The sequence below is a fragment of the Rattus rattus genome, chromosome 7 (assembly GCF_011064425.1).
Source record: "Rattus rattus isolate New Zealand chromosome 7, Rrattus_CSIRO_v1, whole genome shotgun sequence".
Taxonomy (NCBI): domain Eukaryota; kingdom Metazoa; phylum Chordata; class Mammalia; order Rodentia; family Muridae; genus Rattus; species Rattus rattus.
Genome location: NC_046160.1, coordinates 103,499,497 through 103,526,074, shown reverse-complemented (window position 1 = coordinate 103,526,074; position 26,578 = coordinate 103,499,497). Strand labels below are relative to the sequence as shown.

Here is a 26,578-nt window from a genome sequence, read left to right as displayed (position 1 = left end):
TATTTAAAACTTGATGGGTATACAAGATCTAGTTGGTGAATTATGTATTAAACTGCACAAATGCGTGAAATGTGAGAATCTTAAATGGATCTAAAGGAAACAGAGAATAATTGTTACAGATAGGATCCTCTGTGATAAAGGAGAGAGGACAAAATATCCCTGACAAGGGGTGAATAAGGATGAGAGAACACACACGGGTTCTCTACCCCACTGTAGTATATATAGTTCTATCAAGCACCAGGCCTGAAGAAGAACACAAGTTTAGAAACTGCAGCAGTGGACGCGTGTGTTCAAACACAGAGCTTTCATCTGTGTCTCCACAGATTTGCAGGCGACCTGACGTGAACATCACCATTACTAACTGCTGGACAGGTAGGGGCTGAGTTCCTCTTGGCAGTTCAAATCCAGCCCTAGAAATTAGGAGCCTTTATGACTTTAATCACATTGTTTTGAGAAAATGAGAAGTCTATGGAGATCATTGTTAGGTGATTCACAAGAGTTTTGATATCTAGGAACTCCATCGGTGTCAATTACATCTCCATAGTGACCCTCTTCTCCCACCGGCTCTTAGGAACACCCATTTTCACTTTATACAAAATATGCCTCTGACATATTTCTCTGTACGCCCAAACCACAAACACCAGTACTTTAAGTGGGAAATAAAATTAGAAAGAAGAAATGTTTGTTCTTCAAACATGGGGAGTTCTGCTTGAAGAGGGATTCAATAATAGTCTTACTAAGCACTTCACATTGGCTCTTAGGAGACCGGACTCTACAGTTACTTTGTGGATGTGGTCTTTGCTGCATTCTCATGACGATTACCATAATTTAAAAACTGTCTATAACAATCACTTCTGTATACCATTCAAAAGTGTTGTCGCTGGAATGTTATCTTCTGGATTTGAATCAAGTAAAACATGTGTGATCAGCAAAAAGGAAATGAACTTAGTTTAGGTCCATTCAAGTTGGGCTGTTCAAATTCAACATCAAAAGGCAGTAACTGCTCTCGGTCTGGGATCTGTGGGCCTCATGGGCTCTGTGATGTGAACAGCTCTTTATTTTCTGGAAGGAGCTATGTGGATGATTTTTGAGAGGGCATAAGTAGGAGAAAGATGACAAGATAATTCAAAACTGTTATGCTTTTATTTTCAATGAGTCATAATGGAAGAATGTGATAAATATTGCTCTATTGACAGTTATCATTACTAAGAAATGGAGAAAACTAGAGTGAGGAGAAGCAATGGATCCTGATTAAAGTCTAGGGATCTTAAACTAGTCATCAGAAAACTCTGACGTTGGATGGATTCTATACATATATTGAGTTTGTTGTGTCTGACACACCAGAAAAGGACACAGGTGCTGTCAAACAAATTTGTGAACTTGCATTAGATTGGAGACTCTGTTTGTGTAGCAAGGCTTACTGCTATGACAACCACATAGAAGGAACACTAGGAAGGACTGGCACAGAGCATAGTGATTCATTCTGTCATGCCCGAGTATTCAGGAAAGCTATAATAATCAAATGAAATAAGCACACTCACTTTTTAAACAAAAACTTGTGCCCAAATATATCCCCAAACCACTTGAAGATATCTGATGAACAAGGTCACATTAACCTTCCTTCCACAGAGCTATGCTTCCTAATCACCTCCTGGTGTGGTGAGGTCAGATTATGGGTATGTATCTTCAAGACACTAATGTCAGAAGCCCACAGAACTTCCTGAATCCAGAGCCACTTGCAAGAAATCAAGCAGTCAGCATTTACCAAAATTTGAACTGTTCTAAATCATTTTGGGGTAAGAAGATGAAGTTTTAAGTAATTGCTACTTTTTTTTTCATGAAGCATAATTTTTTTCTGCGATTACAAAGAGAAAACACAATGGCTTGCCTTTTTTAAAAAAATGTTTGAAAAATATATAAAGTAATCTAAAGTATCAAGTGGAACTTTTATCTATTTATTTCAGCCTTTGTAGAAATAGGATGAGATTTTTTTTTTTTTACTTTTTAAAAACATACACAGAAATTCGATGATATCTGTTCTCTATTATATACATATAAATGTTTAACTTAGAGTAAAACCTAAAAACAGACAACTTGGGAAAGTTGAAAGGAGAGGACTGGGGATGGCAGTTACCTACTGAACATTATATCATATATATCTCACTATAAAGGAATACCAGAAAATATCAAAATGTATCTGGGTCCAAATGGGGAGCACAGTGTGATTTTCAGTGCCAAAGTCAGCCTAACTTTAGCAGTCGATACATTTTGAAGCATCACAGCAGTTAACATGGCACGGTTTGCTACTAATTTTGTATTCCTCATACTATATTGCTTCACAAGTTCACTAGACATATAATGAACAAAATTAGTGTAATTGTAATGCCGTGTTAACTGCCGTTGAAATCCCATGGAAAATAATTTAGGTTACTTATTTATGCCATTTCTGCTCCGAACAAGTCTTGAGACTCATGTGATAAGTACCAATCTTTTTGTCTCCACGATAGGTTTATGACTTACAAACAAAAATTCTCATTTAAATGGAGGCTTTGCCTGCTCTTTGCCCCTGTCAATCTCAGAGTTGCCACTGGCAACAGAACATTTGCAGCATTAATTCCAGTAGAGAATCTGAGCACCCTACTGTTTCAAGTTGGGGTGCATTTTGTGTACTTTTTCTCTAAGTATCAGAGACTTAAATTCCCCTAAGCTTTAATTGGTCTTTCCATGGGATTTGATGCTTTTGTTGATTAAATTAATATTTATATATGTATGCCAATACATATATAGATATAGGAAATACACATACATTAACATACTATAATATATATAAAGCACATGTATAATCACATATATATGTATGTATTGGGTTTTTTGCAAATCAAAAAAGAAGCAAGCAAAAGAAGACTGACCTGACCTACCTGTACTTGGTTCACACTCGACAAAGTCTTCATCATCACTTGAGCATTCAGCAGATGAAACAAGGTCATCTGATGTTGGCTATTGATGTTAACAGAACGGGGAGGGGCAGAGGGAAGAGAGAAAACAGAGGATGATAAGGACACTGATACACAAATACATTAACTCTCCGTGATCGCCCCCTTCCCATCATTACTGATGCTTCTCTTCTCTGGTCAAGACTGTCTGTATGGATCTCCTGGAAAGCTGAAGTCATCAGGCTAGCTGCAGAGACTGTGCTGTCCACTCTGATTTCTGGACTTGGAATCAGAAGGAAAGGGGTTGCAAAGAATGAGCATTGGTAGGACCCAGCCAGTATTCCAGGCGCTGTGCTTTCAGAGGGATTCGGTACATATGGCATATGGTCTCATACGCACTGTTGGGGGGCTGTGAATCTATAGGCAGCATAATTAATGAACACTGCAGAATGCTATTCATTCAGTACAGCATAATGGCTTCTCTTGCTTGCGGCAATTCCTTCTCATAATTGTTGCAATTAGCTGAATTAGTAATGTGGACCGGCAGAGTGATACAGCACAACAGCTCCTGGACATGGGTAAGACTCTTGCGGAGGAGAGAAGAACAAATTCTCAGCGCTACACTAGTTCAACTTAAATCCATTTAGTTTTTAATCCTGCAGAAACTTCCCAGTGCTTCGGAATTTGTCAGAGGAAGAACACAGACCCATGGGCTTTCTAAGTAAAATGAGCCTTGCTACCACATAGTAGGTGAGAAAGAATCATACTCATAACACAAATTCCAAGTGCAGCAAATAATAGTGAAAGAATGATAAAGGAATAAATGATTTTACCCACTAAATCCCAAACACGTCTTTGTCATATATAGAAATACCCAGTACATTGCAAAATTTTAATAAATACTCATTTCTTTTCTTCATTTCATAACATAAACCAAGTTGCTGCTTTTATTATTTCCAACCTATTGAAGTCTGCATCCATGTTCAAGAAGAAAGTGTGTTAAAGAAATGCCTTCTTTGTCTTTTGAGCAAGTATTATAAGTCAATTGCTATGATTGATATGATTCTTATTAAATAGGACTTCTCAAACCTTCCATCGAGACAGGGATGTTGTGTTTAAAAAGACTAGAAGTCAGAGAGGTTAGGTGACTTGCTGAGGGACACACAGCTATTAAGAAACCAAGTGACAATTTACAACATATACTACCACTCTTTCTACAACCTGTCTTATAGATACTATAGGTTAAGGGCTGAAAAGATGGCTACCCTTCAAAGGCTAACATACAACCAGAAATTGATATCATAGGTTTAATGATAATCCACAATAACTCAAGACGGGACTTTATATTGGGCCCTAATGAGATAGTCCAATTTTAATGAAGTTCTTAGGTTAGACCTAAGTGGAGTAGGATTACTGTCTCTCTATAAAGAAGAAATTAAGGCACAAATATAGAGAGGGAGAGGTCTAAATTGAAGTGCAGAATAGAAAAGGGCATCTACAAGTCAGAAAAAGAGGCCACAAGAGAAGCTGACTTTGTTGACAACTATTGCTATCATGCCAAGATTTACTGGCCTTTATGTACTCCTGTCCTCTGCAACTGTAACCCAAGGATAACACTTTGTTCCTTAAGTTGATTTGCCTATGGTATTTTATCACAACAACAGGAAAACAGTGAATTCAAAGACCGTGGACCGTACTACTTTCCAATGGCTAAGCATAATGTGTTTGTAACCTATACGTAGGTATTAAATTCCAATATTGTTTGTGATACAAAAGCAAAATGCTGATTACCACACAACAGTTTTCATAGTGGTAGACTTCCCAGTTCTGTAAGCATCATACATGATTATATCAATATATCTTCCCTCATGCATTCATTCATGAGGAGTTCATTCACTGGTTACCTTAGATGTTTACCACACATCTTTGAATCAGGCACCGTAACAGTGGTGAAGGATTAAGTGAGAAGGGAGGAGCTGGTCTGCTCTGGGAAGTCAGCCTCTGATAAGACAGTCACGTCAATGGGAAAGCTCAGCATGGAAAACTGAATGCTGTGACCAGCGTTAACCTGAGTCACCAAGGAAGCAAGTCGTAGGAGACTAGGTACATCTCCTAGACAGGAAGGGAGTAGAAAAGAAGCACTAAGGGACAGATGGGAATGAAGCAGTACAACCTGGGGATTACAGGCTGGAGAAAGAAAAGGGCATTTCAGGTGGAAATAAATAAACATTATTTGTTAATGGTCAGAAGTATGAAATAGCTCCATTTATTTGCATATCTGTAGGTAGTAGGCGAAGAAAAGCGGAATGACAAAATGACAGCAACTTGAATGACAATTTTTACCCCAGAAACCTCAGCTAACTAGCGTGGATTTAATATGCTGCTGCATCGGACACCTCTCCTTTCCCTCCCTGCACTGCATCAGGGTCCTTTGGAAGCTGACACACATGACTTTTGAACGTGGTCCCTAGAATGACAACCACAGCTCTGCTGGTGTACGTTAAACATCTTATATCCTTTACTTTGGAGAAGTAAAATATCCCTTAGTCCTTCTATTTTAACCATGTTCTATATCAAAAATAATAACTCCTATTACTCTTTTAAAATATATTTCATATGTTTAATCCACATGCTAGAATTGTTCACTTCTGTACTAGGTCTCATAAAACTAAAGATATGTATTATAATAACTTTCAAAAAATATGTCTATGCCAAGTACATTCTTTATGCCTTTCCTGGTAGAACTTCTTTTACAGCACTTACATTTTTTCTACTGGTGCTCATTAAAGTTACCTTAGAATAAAATTGGGATTGAACAAAGCTCAGAACTCTGCCCAGGTAAATTTATAGATGTGTTTACCTTCCAATTCTCCCAGTTCTACAAACCCGACTTCTCATTTTCCTTCTCTGAGTTATTGTTTCTTTAATTACCTAATAATTTATTCTGCAAAGCGCTGCTCCTTCTTAGCATAGGGACATATTTCCACCATTGTCCACTGTTATCCTTTATTTGTTACACTGAGAAGTCGTTAATGCTATAATCAGGACAACCCATGGCACTGTCACTCTGTCCTCTCTCTGACTGCCCAACTGTCTTTTGTGACTTCAAATTCTAACCTTTAGCCCTTTATCTTAGACCTGTACTAGGCTAATTGTTTAAGGCTCAGCTATTTTTCTCCTCCCAGCTCCTTGGAAGTCTGATTATTTGACCGAGATTAAGTGCAGGATAAAATAAGTCCTGCCAGAGGACAGCTTTATGAAATTATAAATAACACACTCATGAATGATGATCTCCATTCTTCCAGTGAAAAGGGAAAAGAGAAAAGCCCATAAATATCCCAAAGTCCCACAGAAAACAGCCATATATCTCAGCAGCTGCTCCATGCTAAACAGAATTAAATCCTTTCAAATGCTTGTGGCTTAAGCATTTTCCCTTTATATTTCTATTCCAAGAGTAAGAGTTAGAGATTGAAGTGTCTCGTGGCTGGCAGCAGAGGAGGCCTATGTACCTGTCTTAAAAACATTCATTCTGTATTTAAGTAATGAATGCCAGAGTTACTTTTCAGTTACCAACAGCTTAGTGACAATAGGCCAACCTATGACAGCAATGAGATTATAAAAGTTTAAATACTTTGTAAATTCAGAGAGTCATATTTATTGACTAAATTTTTGCCATCATTTACTCTTATTTTTGATCAACATCAACATACACAACCCTGGATGGTTATTTTTTTTTACATTAAATCATAGATGTTTAAAATCATGAATCTTTGGAAGTTAAGAATTGTTAGTTTTATTACTTCTCTTCTAGCCCCATCATTTCCGTGAATTCGAGCCCAATAAAGAAACAAGGTCAGAATGCAACAAGATGGAGGAATGAACTACCTGGTCTCTCAGTGTATTCGGGTTGAGCATGCTCTGGGTTGTAATCCTCCATAGAGGAGGCTGACGTTGTATGACAAAGTGAAGCATAAATAATTTGAGCTTGCTGTACTCAGATACCAGGTATAGCATGAAGTAAGCAAAAATGAAGGAGCCAAAGAGATAATATTAAAATCTGGTGAAAAGGCTATCTTCAATGACCATTGCTTCCTTTTTTATGTGCCCAAATGGCAGCAAAGTATTGTGAATTTTCAATCTCTGCCATTCTGGGGGGGGCGGGGTTTCAACTCATCATTTCTTACCTCTCTTCTCTCTGCCCACCAACAGTAACTAATTGCCAAGTAAGACATGTTTAGAATGTCTATCTTGGTTCACATTCATGTACAATAGGAAAATGTTAAGGGGACTATTCCTGGCTTAAAGGCACTACATTTACCCTAAACTAGACTCTTCACTCAAAAATCCCAGTTCAAAACACATGTGATCTGGATAGGTATTTTCTTATGTTTGCATTTACTTACTTAATCATTCATTTCCACCACAAATGTGTATTAATTGCTCATGATATGATATGGCAATCAAATACTGTGCTTGGCATCTGTCAGGCTCAATCTTTGTCCTTATGGGGTTTACAAACTGTTGAATGTGAGAAAGGAAAAACAAACACTACGGATGGTTTACAATCCTATGAGAGCCTTGTTAAAACCTATCAATTAATATAGAATATTTATTGTAATAAATATTTACTAAAAACAGGAGACTAGGAATCCAAGACAATTCTGCTTCCCTCAGAAATCTGCCCACCTTCCATTTTCTTCTTTTGTATAAGGCACAGAGTAGAGTGGGATAAAGAATGACATGACTTCTAATAACTCCTGCTAACAAATTAGCCTTTGTAGAAATCCCTCTGCAGATTCCAGGTTTAATTAATGGCAGAAAAGCCAAGCCAAGCGGAGCTCTATATTGTGCTGAAGATCGGGGTCTTCTGTGTTATGATCAAGGTCTTCAGAGACAGTATAAAGCATGGCTTGGTGTTGTGTCTTGTTTTTCTCTCCACTTTCAAGATTTCTCTTCCGTCTGTTCAAAATGGAAGGGTAGATCAAGAGACTAGGCGAGGGAAGAAAAGAGTGGGTGCAAAGAAGATTAATCTATGTGTTGTCTGAGACAGCCCGACAGGGAAGAGGAGTATTGAGCCACAGAAGATTAACCAAACTTCAATGTACCCTCCCAAAAGCAGGAGGGATGTAATGCTACGTGGCGTTGCACTGATAAGCAAATCCCTCTAAATCCTTTCAATTTATTTCTTGGCATGGAGAAATTATGTATTATTTAGGAGGCAGAAAAAAAAACAATAAAATAAAATAATTCCCACCCAGTCTACACCATCATCAAGACTCTAGATGGGGTCCTAGTGATAATGTCATCAGAAAGTTCCATCTTTGATGATGATTTTCCCCCACCCTTGAGAATTGTTATTCAGGTCTATGGTCATACCACCTTGAACATCAAATCTGATCTTGTCTGATCTTGGAAGCTAAGCAGGGTCAGGCATGGTTAATACTTGGATGAGAGAATTGTTATTCAGGGAACTTTGACTGTATGCCCATTGTTAACTTTCTGTTTTCATCACAGATTTTTGAATATTTGGCATATAACCATTCTAAGAGATGTCAAAAAATGTAGTTGATTCTCCAAATACTTTATATGCTTTTTTTTCCTTCCTTCTTTTTTTCTAAAGACAGAATTTCCTTTGCAAGTGGGCTTTATGCCAACATTATTGAAGTCAAGGCTCTGTTCCTAGTAGAGAATTACCAAGGACACAGATATTATTGTGACTGGAAGTAGGAATATAGGTATCAGTAAGTGAGTGTTTTCCTTCCATGCTCATAAGTTCATATCATGAGTAGCATTAATATTTTTGGGCGAAAATGGTGATAGCATGCATAGGTTCATGAACTTTTCATACTACAGTTCAGCAGAGAAGAAGTGTTCTATGAAAATATAAGAACTATAGAATCATACTTCCTTGTAGGGTGTTCTCTTCTCCCTCTGTCTTGAAGCCTGGCATCAGTTTCCAAAGAGTTAGCGTCTTCTTATTTGGTGAAATAATGGCTTACAAGACTTCAAATAATGAACATAGTGGAGACACTCAGTGTAAGAACAAGGCCAGTTCTGCCTAGAGGGACAATATGGCTGCTCAGTAACTGAATACATATAATGTGACTGCAAAGGACTACAGGACCTTAGTTTTTGGTCTCATGGTGAACTTAGATATGTGAAATGAGCAAGAGGAAGGAGGTGGAGTAAAAGTAAAATGATTAGGAATCAAAAATAGCCAAATATTTAGTTCATGCATGGCAAGGTCATTCCTACTGCAAGGACAATGTGATACTCATGAACATCTATCAGATCAGATGGTTCAGAAAGGATAAGACATAAGCATCTTAGAGAAAACGGGCATGGCTGAAGCTCACAACACGCAGAAGAAAAACTAAACAAACTGTGGGTACAAAGAAGATATCATGTGCAAATGCACAAAGGAAAGCATGCTAATATAGCTGAGAAATTAGTGTGAGACACACAAACATTATCCATAACAAACACCTCAATTAATTGAATATGTAATCCAAAGAATAAAAAATGAAAGGTGGGCCTTTCTTTATCATTTATAAGAACATTTTACTTAGTCATTTAAAGAAAGGTAAAAGAATAAATATATACTAAATAAACAAACGAATGAAAACAAACAAAGCCAGATGAAAATGTGGCACAATATTGCTGGCTAAAGTAAGGTGTATAAACTTGAATCAGGACTTGATAAGCTATTGGGGTAATGGCAGATGTTCTGAAGCCATTGGCTTTGTGTCAGAACTCAGGGCAGAATATGACGGCCAACTGAAACACATGACATGAAGCTAGAGAGATAAGAACTGGTAAGAAGTTCACTTTGCTCTGAGGAGGAGTCTCTACCATTGCCTTAAAGTTACTGTACTAGAAGATAGGACAAAGCTTCCACAGAGAAAGACTACAGAGCCAAGCCCAGTAATGCTATTGACGGATTGAATTTTAAGTTAGGGAATGTCAAGTATTGTTCAAGAAGACATTCGTGCACCCAGATAGGTTTCCTTACTCTCCAGGTATTGCTTCCTGATTCCCTATCTGTAGTATAATACTGACAAGCTCTTCATAAACATTAATTCAAAAATTCACAAGACCAACACAAACAAACTGAGGAGATTGTTCTTCTAGTAAAGTTTTATTTCACGAGCATCCAAGTTTGTTCCCCAATACCCACATAAGAAAGCCAGTATGGTGGGGCCTAGTACAACCCAGCACTGGGGTTTCAAAAGAGAGGCTCTGAGCTTTTCAGATCTGCCAGTCTACCCAAACAGGTGAGTTCTAGGTTCAATGAGAAAGTGCATCTCTCAAACAAACAAACAAAAATACCGTAGGAAGAAACTGAGGAAGATAAACAACACTGACTTCTGACTTTCACTTGTTTCTGCATACATGTTGAACTCATTAGGAAACACATACACATACACATGCATAAAGGCATGAGCATGTACACACAGGCGCATGTGCGTACGCGCGCGCACACACACACACACACACACACACACACACCTCATACAAAATAAAGAGAGCATAATTTCCATGCAGAGTAGGGAACTATTCATGTTTTCTATTTATCTTTTCTAATGGAAAATGAGGCAGAGAGTTTTCCCCATTATAATTCATAAATAGCAGCCTTCATCTTCTGTCAAAGTGGGTGTTGGAAATACTGTAGGTACAGTGGCAGAAATAGGGACTCTGTGCTCATAATGTTCATGTACTTCAATATGCTTTTTGCCTTGTCATTCTTAACCATTTGGGTTTTGTAAGTATTACTCAATGGGACAAGGGAACACATATGCAAGCAAAGGAAACACATACAAGTGCAACATGTACACACATCCATGTTGCTTGCCATCCCCTCTACAGGCAATCTTCCAAACATTTCATGAACAGGGAATGCTGTTGACTTGGCAAGCATGACAGCTCTCTTGATAACTTTCTATTGCTGTGAAGAGATACCACAACCAAGACAAAGCATTGGATTTGAATTTGGGGTTTATAGTTTCAGAAGGTAGTAGACTCTATAATCATCATGGGAGGGAACATGATATCAGGAAGGTAGGCATGATTCTGAAGTACTATCTAAGAGCAGGTGGGGGGAGAGGGAGGGAGGGAGAGAGCAAGAGTGAGAGCAAGAGAATATTAACTGAAAATGACTTAGGCTTTTAAAAGCTCAGAGCCTACCTCCCAACAGCACACCTCATCCAACATGATCATACCTCCTAATCCTTCCCAAACAGTTTTACCAATTGAGGACCAAACATTCAAATATATAGGTCAACATAAGCCATTCAAACCACCATAAGAGCACTATGAAATCTCCCAATGTCTCTCCTTGGGAGTTTGGTACTTCCTTCTAGACAAGATTGGCAGGGGATAAATCCTTGTTTCAGTCCCATCATACCATTGTACTTCCCTCATTCAGAATTCCACAGTATGTGTCCTCTTCCAAGCAGTCTTATTGCTTCCTTTCTTTCAGTTGTTCACTAAATCCAGTGTCTTAGAATAAAAGGAAAAGTTAGGACAACCCAGAGACCTTTTCAGTCTTTCTTTACTCTTCAATAATCTGAAGGGACACTGTTTCTAGGATGTCTTGGACTAAAAAGTGGAATAAAAACTAGAAAGCTAGTTTGGGACAATGATTCTGCCCTCTGGTTAGTACGTGAATATGATCTGTAAGTTATGCAATAAAATGTTGGGTGCCTTCTGTGATTCTAATTTGAGTTGGATGTTCTTAAATTGACTTTTAAAACACATATTACATCATATAAAATGGTAATGTCTGTGCTGATGACTTAATATTTTTCATTTTTGTTTCCTTAAAATATTAATAAGCAGATCTAGGGAGGTAGCTGTATTGTAGAGTTTTGCCTATCACATGCAAGGAAAGCGCCACAGGGTCAGCCTCCAGCATTATCTTTTGCCTTAAGTGTGCTTAAATAGCAAATACAACCATCATGATGGGTCTATGAAAGAAAGACTACAAGAAAGCTTTGCAGTCTAGTGATTTAACAATACTTTTCCTCCTGGGTTTTGAACAAGGAGATCCTTGCTTTTCTTGTCTGTTGGTTTCCACAAAGCATGTAGATACCCTGGAGAACAGTTCTGCAAAATGGTTTTTGAACAGGCCCAAAGAATGTGATATGGTTTTCAGAATCTCAAATTATGACAAATAGCCTAAAATCCTGTAGCTGGGTCCCTTGTGCTTCAATTCTTCACTGGCTTAATTCACTCTAAGTTACTTTGGAGGAAACAGCACTTTTCTTCACTGTAGTAGCTCTCCCGTAGCCCAAATCCTCTGCTTTCCTGCTTCAGTAACAATGTTTCAAAGAAGGTCTGTTTAGGGCCAGACTCCTGGAGCTCCTACTGCTTCCCAATTCCGAGAAACTCAGTCCTTAACAATCACTTAAATCAGATAATAATCAGATAATTTTCTGAAAAATGTCTTAACTCATAGATGGGTGGTCCAATAATAATGGGCACTCATTTTAAATGAGACAAGGAACTTTGCTAGCATAGGCACTGGGAAAAAACTTCCTTCTGAGAACTCTGAAACCTGGTTGAGTAGGAAGTAGGGCAGTGAATTGCCTTCCCATACCAGCTTCTTGGGAAGTGAAAAATCCCTGCTGGAGAGCCTTTGTTATCATCAGAAACTGTGTCAAGAAATATTGTAATTTATATTCTGCCTCTTCAAAAGAAATCAATGTGTCATCTGCTGCCTCCTTTTAAATATGAGCACCTTTATTCAGCTTTTCTGTGTTTTCCCCTCATCTTCCAGACAGGAGAGGAAAATGTGTTTTGTTTGTATATATATTGATTTAATCACTTTGAGCAAAAATAAACAAGTGAACGCAGCACAGTAGCTTTAATGACCATCTTTCAGGGATAAAGATTTCTAAGCAGCCCAGTCTCTCACTCTAGGTGATTGGAAGTAAACAGAAATCAATAAAACAGGATTACTGGGCAATAAACACAAGCAGCGACATTCATAATTTAAGAAGCTTTTCCCTGAGCATTTATTGCTGAAGAACTCACCCTGATCCTGTTCTATTTTTACAGTAGAGTAGATTTTCCTCCAGCATAGTTTTCCCCCCTTTCTTTACCAGAATGTTTTGGAGGGACTCAGCTCTCTAAACATACAGCAAAAGGCTCCTAAAGTAACTCAGAGGAGCCAGCATGCAAATGAAAGTGCTCATATCCTGAGACCCAAGAGGGCTCTTTAGACCCTTCCTACTACAGGAAGTTATACATTCAGAAAACTACCATGTTAGAAGATGGACATTTAATAAGTGAGAAAGAAGTTGGGTCTGATGCAACAAGGACCCAACCTTTAGTGTATCAGAGAACGTAAACAATGAAGACATTGTCTTTATTATTCATTTTATTATTCATTATTTTCTTCCTCCTTCCTACAACTGGCAATGTATACAACATAAGCAAGGTTTTTTTGTTGTTGTTGTTTTTTTTTTTGTTTTTTTTTTTGCAACTAGAAGTGGCCATGTGGTATAGAATTGGGAAGAGAGATAGATAAAACAACGAGCTAACGAGGTAGATGTTTATTCAATTCTTAACATAGGAGGAAGATCTTAGGGGCTGGTGAGATGATGCAGTGACTGGAGACATTTTCCACCAAACCTAACAAGTTGAGTTTAATTCCCTGGATCCATGTGTTTGAAGAAAAGAGCTGACTCTAAAGCTTGTTCCCTGACCTTCCCTGGTGTGGAAGAGCGTGTGTATCCCTTCCCTTCAAGAAAAATAAGGGAAGGCATTGGATAGTCTGGCTGCTTACTTTTTCACCTTGCATTTAGATAGAAGGTCTACAGCAACAGCCACCATGGGGTGACCATAAAGTGGTAAGTGTGTGAGAGACTGCAATGAAAGAACTGAGATGCTGACGCTGGTATTAGCCACCATAATGCAACTTGAGATTCATCAAGTAATTTCTGCTCTGGAGATTCTCCAAGGTCTCTCTAAAGAAGAAAATGGGTCTTTTTGGCAGTGATCTCCGGTCATGTTTTCTGTGACTACTAGTTGAAGCCAGCTGTATAGAGCAACAGAGAGAACAATGGGATGCAGAGGGGATGCCAAGCCCTGCACGACTGGGCTCTGCCTCTGGTGCTCATCAGTCACCAAGAGACGTTTTAATAATTCCCTGGATTGGGACTTGGATGTAAGCCGGAGGAAGAAACTGCCACCGTGATTACACTCTCACTAATGCGCCAGCTCTGTGGTCCAAAGGAGTTTGGAAAGATCCTTTGGAACCGAGAGAACAGAGGAAAACTTTTATTCTGTCTGAGTAAGGCAAAGTAAGTTTGATTAAGTATCTTTTAAGCTGCTTCAGTCAACATAGTCCAGCCTGCAGTGATCATCCTCTTTTCTTTGCTGTTGTCCGTGGTCTCTGTGTGAGTATCTCACTGTCTCTATTTGTCTTTGTCTCTCTGTCTCTGTCTCTCTGTCTCTGTCTCTCTGTCTCTGTCTCTCTGTCTCTGTCTCTCTGTCTCTCTGTCTCTCTCTCTCTCTCTCTCTCTCTCTCTCTCTCTCTCTCTTTCTCAACTACTCTGTTTGTTTCCTTGGATGAGCTTTGAGACTCTAAACCAGTGTTTCTCAATCTTCCTCATTCTGTGTGACCATTTAATACAATTCCCATGTTATGGCGAGCTCCCTAACCATAGAACTATTTTTGTTGCTATCTCATAACTGTAATTTTGCTATTGTTATGAATCATAATGCAAATATCTGTGTTTTCTGATGATTTTAGGGGACTCCCGCAAAAAGGTCATTCAATTCCCAAGGAGATCTTGACCTACAGGTTGCAAACCACTGTTTTAAACAGACTTCTGGCCTCTATTCTCCTCTCTGTTTTCACTGATGACCAAATAAAATCCAAACCTAAAACCAACTAGGGCAAACCATTTTAGAAACAGAATCTCCAAGTTCTGGGCTCCAGTAACTAGTGGCATATTTTCCACCATATTTTCTGTTGGTCTTGTAAATGGCTACATTTTCTACATACTATTCAGTCTGCAAATGTTTGATGTAGACAGCTATATTGTATTCCTGACTTCATGTTTTAGTTTCTATGTTTCTCATTCAGGTTCACATTTCATTCCACTGTACCTACTGAAATCCTACACACTTGATTTTAAGGGTCTGCTTTTGTTTTTTAATGTAGCTTTATTTTTTAATCCCAAACCCAATATTCCCTTCAGCATAGAAACTCAGTATTTTCTTGGAATATAATTTAAAGAATTTCTTCCATTTTGAGTGGTAGTATTTTTTCTCTGCATGATTATGATTTGAGAAAGGGCCAGGGATCTGTCTAGAGACAACTATGATGTTAAAGGAACATATGTTTAGAGTTAAAAAACCACACATTCTACTTGATGTTCCTGGGGGATGCCCAGTGGATCCACAGACACCGATATTGGCTTCTACCTTGTAAATCTGAGAAAACGACAACTTCCTGCTACTACTACGTAGGTTTAGAAGGGAAATCCCTGGCACAGAGGAATAACTGTTCTATAAGATACAGTAAATATTGCTAAGCTATTTTTTTTTCTTTTTTGGTTTGAAAAAAAGTGCCTTAAAAGGACTTATATGCACCCCAAAAAAGTTAAATATGTAGTATGCATTTAGAAAATGAGTGATTCTATAAGTAAAAATCTGATGATCCAGAAGCTATATTTAAAATCTGAAAACGTTATAGATGGAAAAGGGGAAGTGCTTCTCACCCTTGTTGGGTAATTCTCACTTCTGGTAACATCACCTTTCAAGATGTCACAGGTAAAGAAAGCTTTACAAACTGTTGCTAAGAGCATGGATTTCCGATTGATGGGTGAATGGATTCAAGCAACATGTTCTGTGTGCACAATGGAAGAATGTCCAAACTTTAAGAAGCCAAAAATTTTCTCATTTGAGACACTATGGATGGGCCTATGCAGGGTTACAGAAAATGAAATAAGCCAGGCACAAAAAGATAAATAAATGCTCATGACCTCATGGAATGGAGGAAGATCACAGATGAAAAAGGTGATGGTTGTAGAGGCTTGGAAAGAAAGTCATAGGAGGACTTGTGTAAGGGGAAAATAAGACAAAAGGACATCGGGCTAGAGAGATGGCTCAGCGGTTCAGAGCACTGACTGCTCTTCCAGAGGTCCTGAGTTTAAATCCAGAACTTCAGGGCAACAGAAGCAATAGATTCCAGCAATCGATAACACTGCTTGGTGACTCTAACCAATAATGTATTCTTTACCCAAGAGAACAACAAATATTTGAACTAATTCTCAATTAGTCGGATTCAATTGTTCTAAAAGATACACGTGTTTAAAATCATCACTTAATACCCCACAAGGTAAAACTAGTATTATTTTTTAAATAATGGTATTAGTATATTATTTAAAATAAAAATTGGGATGGAGAGATGGCTTAGCAGTTATGAGAATGCACTGCTCTCGCCAAAGAAGCTCGTTGGGCTCCTAGCACCTAAGCCAGCCTTTAAATGAGCATCTCTAACACCAATTTCAGAGGACTTGACTCCCTCTTCTGAATTCTCTGGGTACCTGCCCTCATATGCTCATTCCCAAACACAGACATATACATATATTAGTAATTATAAAATTAAAATACTTAATCCTTTAAAATAAAATACTATTTAGAAAAAGAAAAGAATTTCTTTGGAAGGTTATGTCTGCTTTCAAGGTAGAACATGTCTCAGAAATCTAGAAAAGAAATCTCATAAATAACTTTTTCTAAAGTCCTATGACGAAATAGCAGGAGGTCAAACCCTTATTTAATGGGATAAAAGCTTAAATTACTCAGAGTTCATTCAGAAATACTGGAGCCAGATTTTTCTTATTTCTTCTAATTTTTACTTTATTTTATTTTTATCGTGAGAAGTTCTATAACTACTACAGAGGGATTGGGCTGGAGAGGAGCAGCGGGGGGATTGCTTTTACCCATTCCACATACCTGATGTCCCGAGCCCAGGAGGAACTTTTGGCTCCTCAGCTACAGTTGCCCTGCCTCATTTAAATCCTTAGGCAGAATTCTTTACATAAGGGCAAGTAAGAGAAAGTGTAATCACTCTGGATTAATGCCCTGTAAAATGACTCCAGCAATTACACTGTTTGTAAGTACCTCAGAGTCCATTAAGATAAACATCTATCTTTGAATATTCACATTAATGCACTAGACTGTTCTTTCCTAGATAAATCTTACTCGAAGGCTGTGTACTTCACACCGTTTATCTTCCCTCACCCCTCTTCAGTGCACACATTAATGCAAGCAAAAGGAAAGTAGTTAAACAGTGTTAGTTGCTGGGCACACATTAACACACAAGGCAGCCTCAGTATACCTTTAAATGGAAAATCATATACCTTAGATTTTTAAATACCTTTGAAGGTTGAATACCCAGAACACATTGTCTTGGACTCTTAATATCTCACATAAGCAACACCTTATAGGCAAAGGCAATAAATGCTTGCACATACAATAGTTTTCATAGGCCTCCAGTTGTTTAGCATACATAGGTCCAAATGAAATCCAATTCCCTAATCACCTCTTTATGAAAAAAGTATAACTATTTACATCATAGAATAAACACAGCTATAGTTTTATGTTAACCGTGGGCTCAACTTCATTACCTTGTGCTAAATTGAAAATAGTGCTTTAAGATTTCCATTCCTTATTTACAATGCAAATTTCTTCTCTCTGCTCTTGTTTTTTTTTTTTTTTTTTTTTTTTTTTTTTGTTTTATTGTATGAGGGTACACTGTAGCTGCCTTCAGACACACCAGAAGAAGGCATCAGATCTCATTACAGATGGTTGTGAGCCACCATGTGGTTGCTGGGATTTGAACTCAGGACCTCAGGAAGAGCAGTCGGTGCTCCTAACCACTGAGCCATCTCTCCAGCCCCTCTCTGCTCTTGTGAAGGGCACGCACAGTCTATAAAGTGTCCATAGAATTAACTGTTTTATACGACAGTATCAGAACTAATATAAAACGTTGAATAACCAGTGCAGTGGGAGAACTGAGCAATCAGAGCAAGTAATGACTACAGGGCTGGGGTTGGCCCCAAACCCCTCAGGAATTTCAGGCCTCCCTGTGCCTATAGCTAGGACAGAGGAGAGTTCTACAGTAAAGTAAGCAGATGGCCTGGAAGGTAGGGGACCATTCTGGTCTATGAGGTATTGCCTCACTAAGAAATATCAAAGGGCTTTAATCCTGTTTGGATGGATTTGAGCAAAGCGACATAAGACCCTCTCAAAAGAAAGAAAAAAAAAACCAAAAAACAAAAACAAGATAAAACAACAACAACAACAACAACAACAACAAAACAAACCAAGGTGGCACATTTAATATGTCTGAGAACAAATTCTTTTGCACTGAAAAGAATTCTGCTTTGTGTTTGCAAAGGGCTTCCCCACTGTGCCAGTGACTCCCTGTTCGCACATTCAGCAATTCTCTTCTGAGCTAAAGTACAACCAGGCAAAGTCAAAAGGCATGAAGATGTTTCTAATTAGATGGTTAAGCATCTAGAATAATTATCTTTAAAGAGTAATACGAATTAAAGAAAGGTATATGCTGTAAAATGGTAACTTCATCCCATTCTCTGGATGGCCAGAAGAACTTGTGGAGAGGGTGGTCTGAGGCTTCTGGCTTTGACTGGACAATAAAATATTATCAGACAGGGGTAGGCACAGATAGTCCAGGTGAATGTTACCATTCATTTTGAGAAGAAATTGAAATGGGAGAATCAGAGAAATAGCATAATGTTTGACTGCAACAGAGTACAAATGAAGACACTGTGTAGTGAGATGAAGAGTATTATCTATCATCTACCCAAATGCCTATTGTCATATTTATTTATGTTTTACCATTTTATTGGATTCCTGTATCTCTACCTCCCTACACAACCCTTATTCCACCCTAATCCCTTCCAATCCCCCAACACTAATAGAAGAAAAGAAGAGTTAGCTGGAAAGGGGACTTAGAGCTGTTTCAGCCAACAAAATAGACTATTTCCTGATAATTATGTTTCTTGGGGAAAGTCTAATATTCATATCCAGCACTCCAGCAAATTCAACAGCAGCAGTGGGGAGAGGTAGGTAGTAGCAGGCGAGAGCATCAGTCACCACAGGCCCACTCTGGGCTCTCTCACACCCTCTCCAGAGTCCCCAGCAGTGGCTAAAAATCACAGCCCCACCCCCTCTAGAGCAGGAGAAAATCATAGTTAACAGCTGTAGACACACTGAAGCAACCCCATATCCCACACTGGGGATTAAACATAAACATATTTATATAATATTCCTGGGTTGTTATTTTTTTTTAAAGAAACCAAAACTCCCATTGCCACATGCTTATCATTAATCAACAATCAATCCATCAACTCTCTATAAACCTTTCCTTCTACCTCTCCGTCTGCCTTACATCATTTGTCTGTGAATGGGACAGAAGCGAGGAGAAAGAAGAGAAAGGCAACCCCAATTCCATGTTTATTAATGGCATGCCAGAAAAGTGCCACTGTTATGCACATGCCAACAGGCATTTGGTTAATCTTTGGAGGGAGGCGTGTTCTAGGTATTTAAGGCAACTCTCCTGCCAAGTAAAATTTCCCTGCTGGGGATGCTCAGATGAATGAATGCTTCAGTGTGAACTCTTCAGTGATTGATGAAATGCCAGCTTCCATTTCCTCTTAACTAAAGCACCTATGACAGGCAAAAGCATTGCAAGTAATTCTTGTCCGTGGGTAGGTAGCATTTCTAACTTCTGTTCTGAAATTCATCCTGCGGAGTTTTTCTGTCTTTCGAATGAATAAACTGTTGAGCCCGAGAGACAGTTAATAAAGCCCTATGTAGTTATGTTTGGCCCTGCTGGATGAGATCCAATGCCGGGCACTTGGCATGAGCATGCTCAGATTTGTGCAAGTGTGTGTGTGTGTGTGTGTGTGTGTGTGTGTGTGTGTGTGTGTAGTAGGAGTATGTAAAATTCATACATGAGAATGACAAGAACATAAAAGGGATGAAGTTAATTTCTAAGGCCCAATAGATTCCCAGCGGGAATGCTCTCCTCAGAAAGAAAGTTAGATAAAAGAAACTCTGGCAGTTTAAAGTGCTATCTGGACCATGCTGTGCTCATTTGTGCTTTACCTGTTTTGTTTTGTTTTAAAGTCAACGCAACAAAAAGTAGCTACAAATACAGCTATATTATCTGACTCTTTTGAGATCATATGCTCTTGCCTTCAAATGTGTGCAGTATATTTCCTTCAGTTCTGTTGCATACTGGGATATAGTTCCTTTGTAAAAGAGCCAAAGAGACTTCTAAAGTCCAATCTTAATCTTGAGTGTTGTATATGTGTGTGTGTGTGTGTGTGTGTGTGTGTGTGTGTGTGTGTGTGTGTATATGTGGAGTGTAAGTGTGTGTGTGTGGTATGTGTGTGTATACGAGTGAGGGTATGTGTGAGTGTGTGTATATGTGTGGAGTGTGTGTGTGTGTGTGTGTGTATACGAAAGGAGGGTATGTGTGTGTGTGTATATGTGTGAGTGTGAGTGTAAGTGTGTGTGTGTGTGTGTGTGTGTGTGTGTGTGTGTGTGTGTGTGTGGTGGAAGGAGGCATGCAAAAATAAAGCTAGAACTTTAACAACTTTAAAACAGAGATTTCTAAACAACTGGATTGTTTTCTCCAGTGTTTGCAAGTCAAAAAAAATTGTGAATCTCCAGCCCCATGGGAAAAGCATTTGCAAACATTGCAAGGAATTTTATCCAATCGAGAGAGAAAAAAAAAAGCAGCGGGAGATGTGGCTAAGTTGATAACATGGCTGTAAAACATAAGACCAAATTGGGGATAACGGTTTATGCTAGAAACTGTAGAAACCGTCCAAAAGCTAGTGATAGGGAATTGGAACTTCAAGTATATGCTCAGCTACACAGCCTGGGGACAGGAGACCTTCCCCAACAGAAGGAGAGAGGGAGAAAGGAGAGAGAAGGGAAAGAGGCAGAAAGAAAGGGAAAAAAATAGAAGTAATAAATCAGAGTGAGAAGCATCAAACTGATCATCGAACTCCAGTGGTTTCTGTTATTATTATTATTATTATTATTATTATTATTATTATTATTATTATTATTATTTAGTAGTAATAGTAATAGTAGTAGCAGTCATCGTCATTGTCATTGTCAAAGCCAAGATCCAAGGTCCAGGTGTCTAATAACCATTAGACTTATGGTTGTAAATGTTTTTGACTTTTGTTTTTAACTTGTTAGCTACGAAACAATCCATCCCCATCTTCTACATAAAACATCATAGTTGAAGGAGACGATTTAAAGAAAATTATAACTGCATTCTTTTATTAAAAGAGAGTAGGCTTTTCTCTCTGCAGACAACGTTCATGTGAGATTTTAATTGCCAAGACTCCCAGCACCCGCCGAGAGAATTTTTTTGCTTCTGTACTAAAAGGATAGTGGGAAGATGGCAGAGAAGACTAAAGGGGAAAGGTCATATAATGAAACCAGAGGAGCTAGTACACAGTCTTGCCTCACCAATTGCATGCTGAAGTCTAGTCCTCAGTATCCATCATGACACAGTCAGCTGCATTAAATAAAGTTCTAGAGACATACAGGGCACAGCATACCCTAATGTCTGAGAATTATGTATCCTGAACTATATAATTCACTCCTTCAAAACCAGAAGAAGAAATCCCATTATTCTCACTCACATTTTTGTTTTTATAATACTTCCAAGCCTATCAAGCAGAATGGCACACATCCGTAGAGAGACACAGATACACACATGCACAAACGTTTTCTTTTGAAAGTTTTAAGAATGATATTCTCTCAATGGGACAGGAAAATGCTTTGAATTTCTGTGAGGTTAGAGAATAGAAACATGGTAAGGATGTAGAGGGCAAAGCCTAAGTCATTTGGAAACACACTGCTTCTACCCATCAATGTCACCGTTTGATCTCAGGTGTCAGGCAAAGAGCAGGATTACAAGCAGGATTGACTCCACAGTTAAGTAACTTTTGTCTTGTTCTGTCTCTGTCTCTGTATCTCCTCCTCCTCTTCCTCCCCCTCTTCCTCCTCCTCCTCCTTCTCCTCCGCCTTCCTTCCTTCCTTCCTTCCTTCCTTCCTTCCTTCCTTCCTTCCTTCCTTCCTTCTTCCTTTAAAAGAAAACTCTCATCTGATTCATAACAAAGCAATTTAGAACATTTTAACTTCTTTTCCACTTAATAACAAATGGATTTCTGGGTCAGATATTTCTTCATAGTTAATGATCAGTTAGGTGAAAGGCTGGATAACAACACCCGTAGAGTAGTAACTGTCAATTAATGTCCCCTTCATCAGACAGCACTTAAATAGCATAAGACTTAGGCCTAGCTATTTCCTCAGGTCTGCATACCAAAATCATATAGTAAAAACACACTTTAGTGAAGGCAAAACTTTTGGGGTTATTTGTACTTTTACAGCAGTCTTTTTTTTTTCCCCTAGAAGACAGGAAATACCCCAGTGCACCTTTTGTCCCAATGCTCAATGGAAGTGCCTTAACTGAGAAGACACAGCTTCTCCTGGGGTGGGACAGTCAGCAATGAATCCCACAGAGAAATTTAGGGAAGGACTTCAAGGGTTACCAGTTAAAAAAGCACTGTCCTAAATTGGAGACCAATTCCTCATCTTGTTAGGTGACTACAAACGTTCTACAAATGTCAGAGAAAGTTAAATTCTATTGTTGGCATCCTAAGTCATTAACTAGATTCTATTCCTTTTTTCACTATATATTGAAATCACTTCCAATCCACATTGTAACCCAGCTCTTCAAATCCCCTTAGCAGCATTTTGGAGATTAGGGTACTATAGTGAAAAAGCCTTCCAGACAATCACAGACCAATTAAAAATTTAGAGTGATAATATAAGACACGATGAAGACCATCATCATGTACCCAAATCTGTGTTAGTCATTCATTTTTAATGTCCCTAAAGATTGTAGTACATGAAAGAAAACCAGTAAAATAGATGTTGGTTATAAACTATATACCAGCGCTATCTAATGGGTAAAAGTGTTCTCAGAGTTTTCAAAGGATAATAGTAGTCTTAGCTTTCTTCTGCATAGTCGTCTCACTTTCACAATGGAGATCAGATGACACATAGTCTTAGCACGACACTGATCAGAGATCATATCTAGTTATGACAATAAAGTTATCTTCTTAGAAATGATATAATTTTCTCCAAGGGCCAGGAGTGTTTATGGAACATTAAGTATACATTTTTGGTTTATGGAAGTGAATAAGAATAGATTCCTGGAGTCCCTTATGAAAATGAAAACATGATAAACAGATATAACATTTAATACATCAAGGAGTCTCCATTGGTCCAACTAATGCATACTGCAGATTGTGTTGCTGTCCTAAGAGGTATCTTGAGAAGTGATATTCTATATTAATAGCTCTGAATGAAACAGAGAGCTCTGCCCCCATGGGAGAAGACTTCATTAGGGAATTGCTACTGTGGTAGGGAATACAGTTGTGGGGTTTATCTGGTTTTAAATCAGAGTTCCAAATTCTAAGACTAAAAGAAATCAACAGAACCCAAATCCCAGATGCAAGCTAGACTCCATGCAAAGAAGGGTAAAAAAGTAGAAAAAACTACCACACTAGCAGGTCAATTACAAGTAAATGATGGTTTGCATGTAGAAGAATGCAAATTGATCCATACTTATCTTCCTGCACAAAACTCAAGTCCAAGTGGAACAAGGGCCTCAATGTAAACCTTGATACACTGAATCTAACAGAAGACAAAGTGGGCAATAGCCTTTAATGCATTGATACAGGAGAAAATTTCCCGAACAGAACACTAATAGCACAGGCTCTAATAACAACAATTGATAAATGGGACCTCTTGAAACTGAAAAGCTTTTTCTGTAAGACAAAGGATGTTGTCATTAGGTCAAAAGAGCAGCCTGGGAAAAGATCTTCATTAATTCTATATCTGACAGAGTGCTAATATCCAAAATATATAAAGGACTCAAGTAGCTAGAATCCAAGAAATCAAATAAACCAATTAAAAATGGGGTACAGAGCTAAACAGAGAATTCCTAACAGAGGAATCTCAAATGGCCAAGAAGCACTTAAAGAAGAAATGTTCAACATCATTAGTCATCAGAAAAATGGAAGGAAGTCAAAATGACACTGAGATTCTGCCTTATACCAACAGAATGGCTAATATGAAAAACTAAAGCAACAGCACATGCTGGAGAGGATGTGGAGAAAGAACACCCCTCCATTGCTGGTGGAATTGCGAACGCGTTCAACTACCCTGGAAATCAATCTGGTGGTTCCTCAGAAAGTAGAAATAGTCCTACCTGAAGATCCAGCTATACTGTTCCTGGACATATGTCCAAAAGATGTTCTACCATACCAGGGGACACGTTGTGCTCCCTATGTTCATAGAAGCTTTATTTGTAATAGAAACTGGAAGGAACTCAGATGTCCCTCAACCAAAGAATGGATACAGAATATGGGATTTATTTATACAATGAAATAATATTCAGCTGATAAAAACAAGGACATTATAAATTTTGCATAAAATTGGATAGAACTAGAAAATATTACCCTGAGAGTGGTAACCCAGACACAAAACGACATGCATGGTGTGTAATCACTGATAAGCGAGTATTAGCCAAAATGTACAGAATACCCACAATATACCCCACAGATCCTAAGAAGTTAAGAAAGAAGTCCCAAGTGAGGATGCTTAAATCCTACTTATAGGGGGGAACAAAATAATTATGGGAGGTAGACAGAAGAAGGAATGTGGGTGGGAAAGGGGAGAGGGAAATGGGGCAGGATCAGGTATTGAGGGGAGATAGGAGAGAGGCTCAGAGGGTGACGAGTGTGAACGGAAATATGCAGCCCTGGAGTGGGGATGGGGGGCAACCTCTAGAAAGTCTGAGAGATATGGGATGTGAGAGGCTCCCAGGACTCAATGTGGGTGACCTTAGCCAAAATGCCCAACAGTGGGGAGATAGAACCTGAAGAGACCACCTCTAGTAGTTAAACAAGGCACCCAGTGAAGAGATGGGATCACCGACCTACCTACAAAACTTTTGACCTGAAAATGCTCTTGTGTAAATGAAAGTCGGGGACCACAATGGAGCAGAGACTGAAGGAGAGGCTTACCAGGTACTGGCCCAACATGGAATCCATCCCATAGACAGGCACCTATCCCTGACACTGTTACTGATGTTGTGTTGTACTTACAGACAGGAGCCTAGCATGGCTGTCCTCTGACAGCAGCTGACTGAGACAGATGCAGAGACTTACAGCCAACCATTGGACTGAGGTCAGGGACCACTATGGAAGCGTTGGGAGAAGAATTGGTGGAGCTGAAGGAAATGGCAACCCTATAGGAAGACCAACAGTGTCAAATAATCAGATCCCTGTGTGCTCTCAGAGACTGAGCCATCAACCACAGGACATACATGGGCTCGTCCAATGCCCATGGCACATGTGTAGCAGAAGCCTGTCTTGTCTGACCTCAGTGGGAGAGGATACACATAAGGACTTGTTGCCCCAAGGTGGTGGAATACCAGGGGGAACACCAACTTGGAGTCAAAGAGGAGGGAGGATGGGGGAAGAACTCTGCAATGCGGGAACTGGAAGGGGAGTTGCATTTTGGATGTAAATAGATAAAATAATTTTAAAAAGGAAAGAAAAACCCAAAACAAAGATACAAAAAAAAATCCACATGGGTGACAGAAGTTAGTATTTGCTGTGTTGAGAGCAGTGTGTTGAAGTCATTTGCCCATATCACTCCACTGAATTCGTCCATCAGACATAATGAAGGAAGTGTCATAACTTCTGTTTCCTAGGGGATACACCTGGGGCGCCAAATAGCTAAGCTACAACAAATCCATAATTCTAATTTGAGCTGTCTGAAATATTTTAAGCCTCTCCTTTAACTACTAGAGACAGAGCAAGAAGGTCAAAAAGTCTCCAAACAAAACAGAGACACTCTCAAAAGTGATGTGACTCTTTGGAGGCCCACTTACAGAATACTATTACTAAGTCAAAAGGTAGAAACAGTTGAATGTTTTTTTCTAAAACTATATGACTAGAAATCTCTATAGACTCTGCATAAACCTGACAGTCTATAAACACCCACACATTGTTTCTTCTCTTCGCTCCTTTTGGGGAAAAGTTAACCCTTGTAGGAAGAGTAAAATATCAGAGCAAAGTAAACATTCAGGACAACATTTTTATCCCTTGTTTAAATATGAATGACATAAGCTAACCATGGATCTTTAATTTATCTAGTCAATATTTTTTGAAATCTATTTTGTTTCCTAATTTCCGACTATGTGAGGGTAGAGGTAGAACTTCAGAGTCTTTTGCATTTCCGGTCTTATATAATCCATTTGGCCTCATCTGGTAGCTTTATCATGTGGAGTGTACTTATTTAGTAAAAGTGTGTGTGTGACAGATGGCAGTGAGCCAGTAGGTAGAGAGGTGGTTTAGTGAAAAATAGATTATAGAAATGCCTAGGTCTGGGACATAGTCATTTTTGAAGGAATCTCTCACTTTACAGGAAGTCATCATTTTTGAGCCACAGATTTCTTTTCTTTTTTACTTCTCAGAGCTTGATGAAAAATGAAAACA

General features: G+C 38.7%; 1 protein-coding gene across 8 annotated transcripts in view; it reads right to left on the bottom strand.

Annotated features, from left to right (window-relative positions):
- LOC116905664 (neurexin-3-beta) overlaps window positions 1-26,578 on the bottom strand; it is a 525,628-nt gene that overhangs the window by 48,497 nt on the left and 450,553 nt on the right. For 5 of the 8 annotated variants that reach the window (XM_032908640.1, XM_032908642.1, XM_032908645.1 and 2 more), the window contains one exon: window positions 2,910-2,997. In XM_032908640.1, the coding sequence (XP_032764531.1) occupies window positions 2,910-2,997 (88 nt within the window). The remainder of the gene's footprint in view (window positions 1-2,909; window positions 2,998-26,578) is intronic. The other 3 variants (XM_032908643.1, XM_032908646.1, XM_032908648.1) reach the window with 1 other exon arrangement.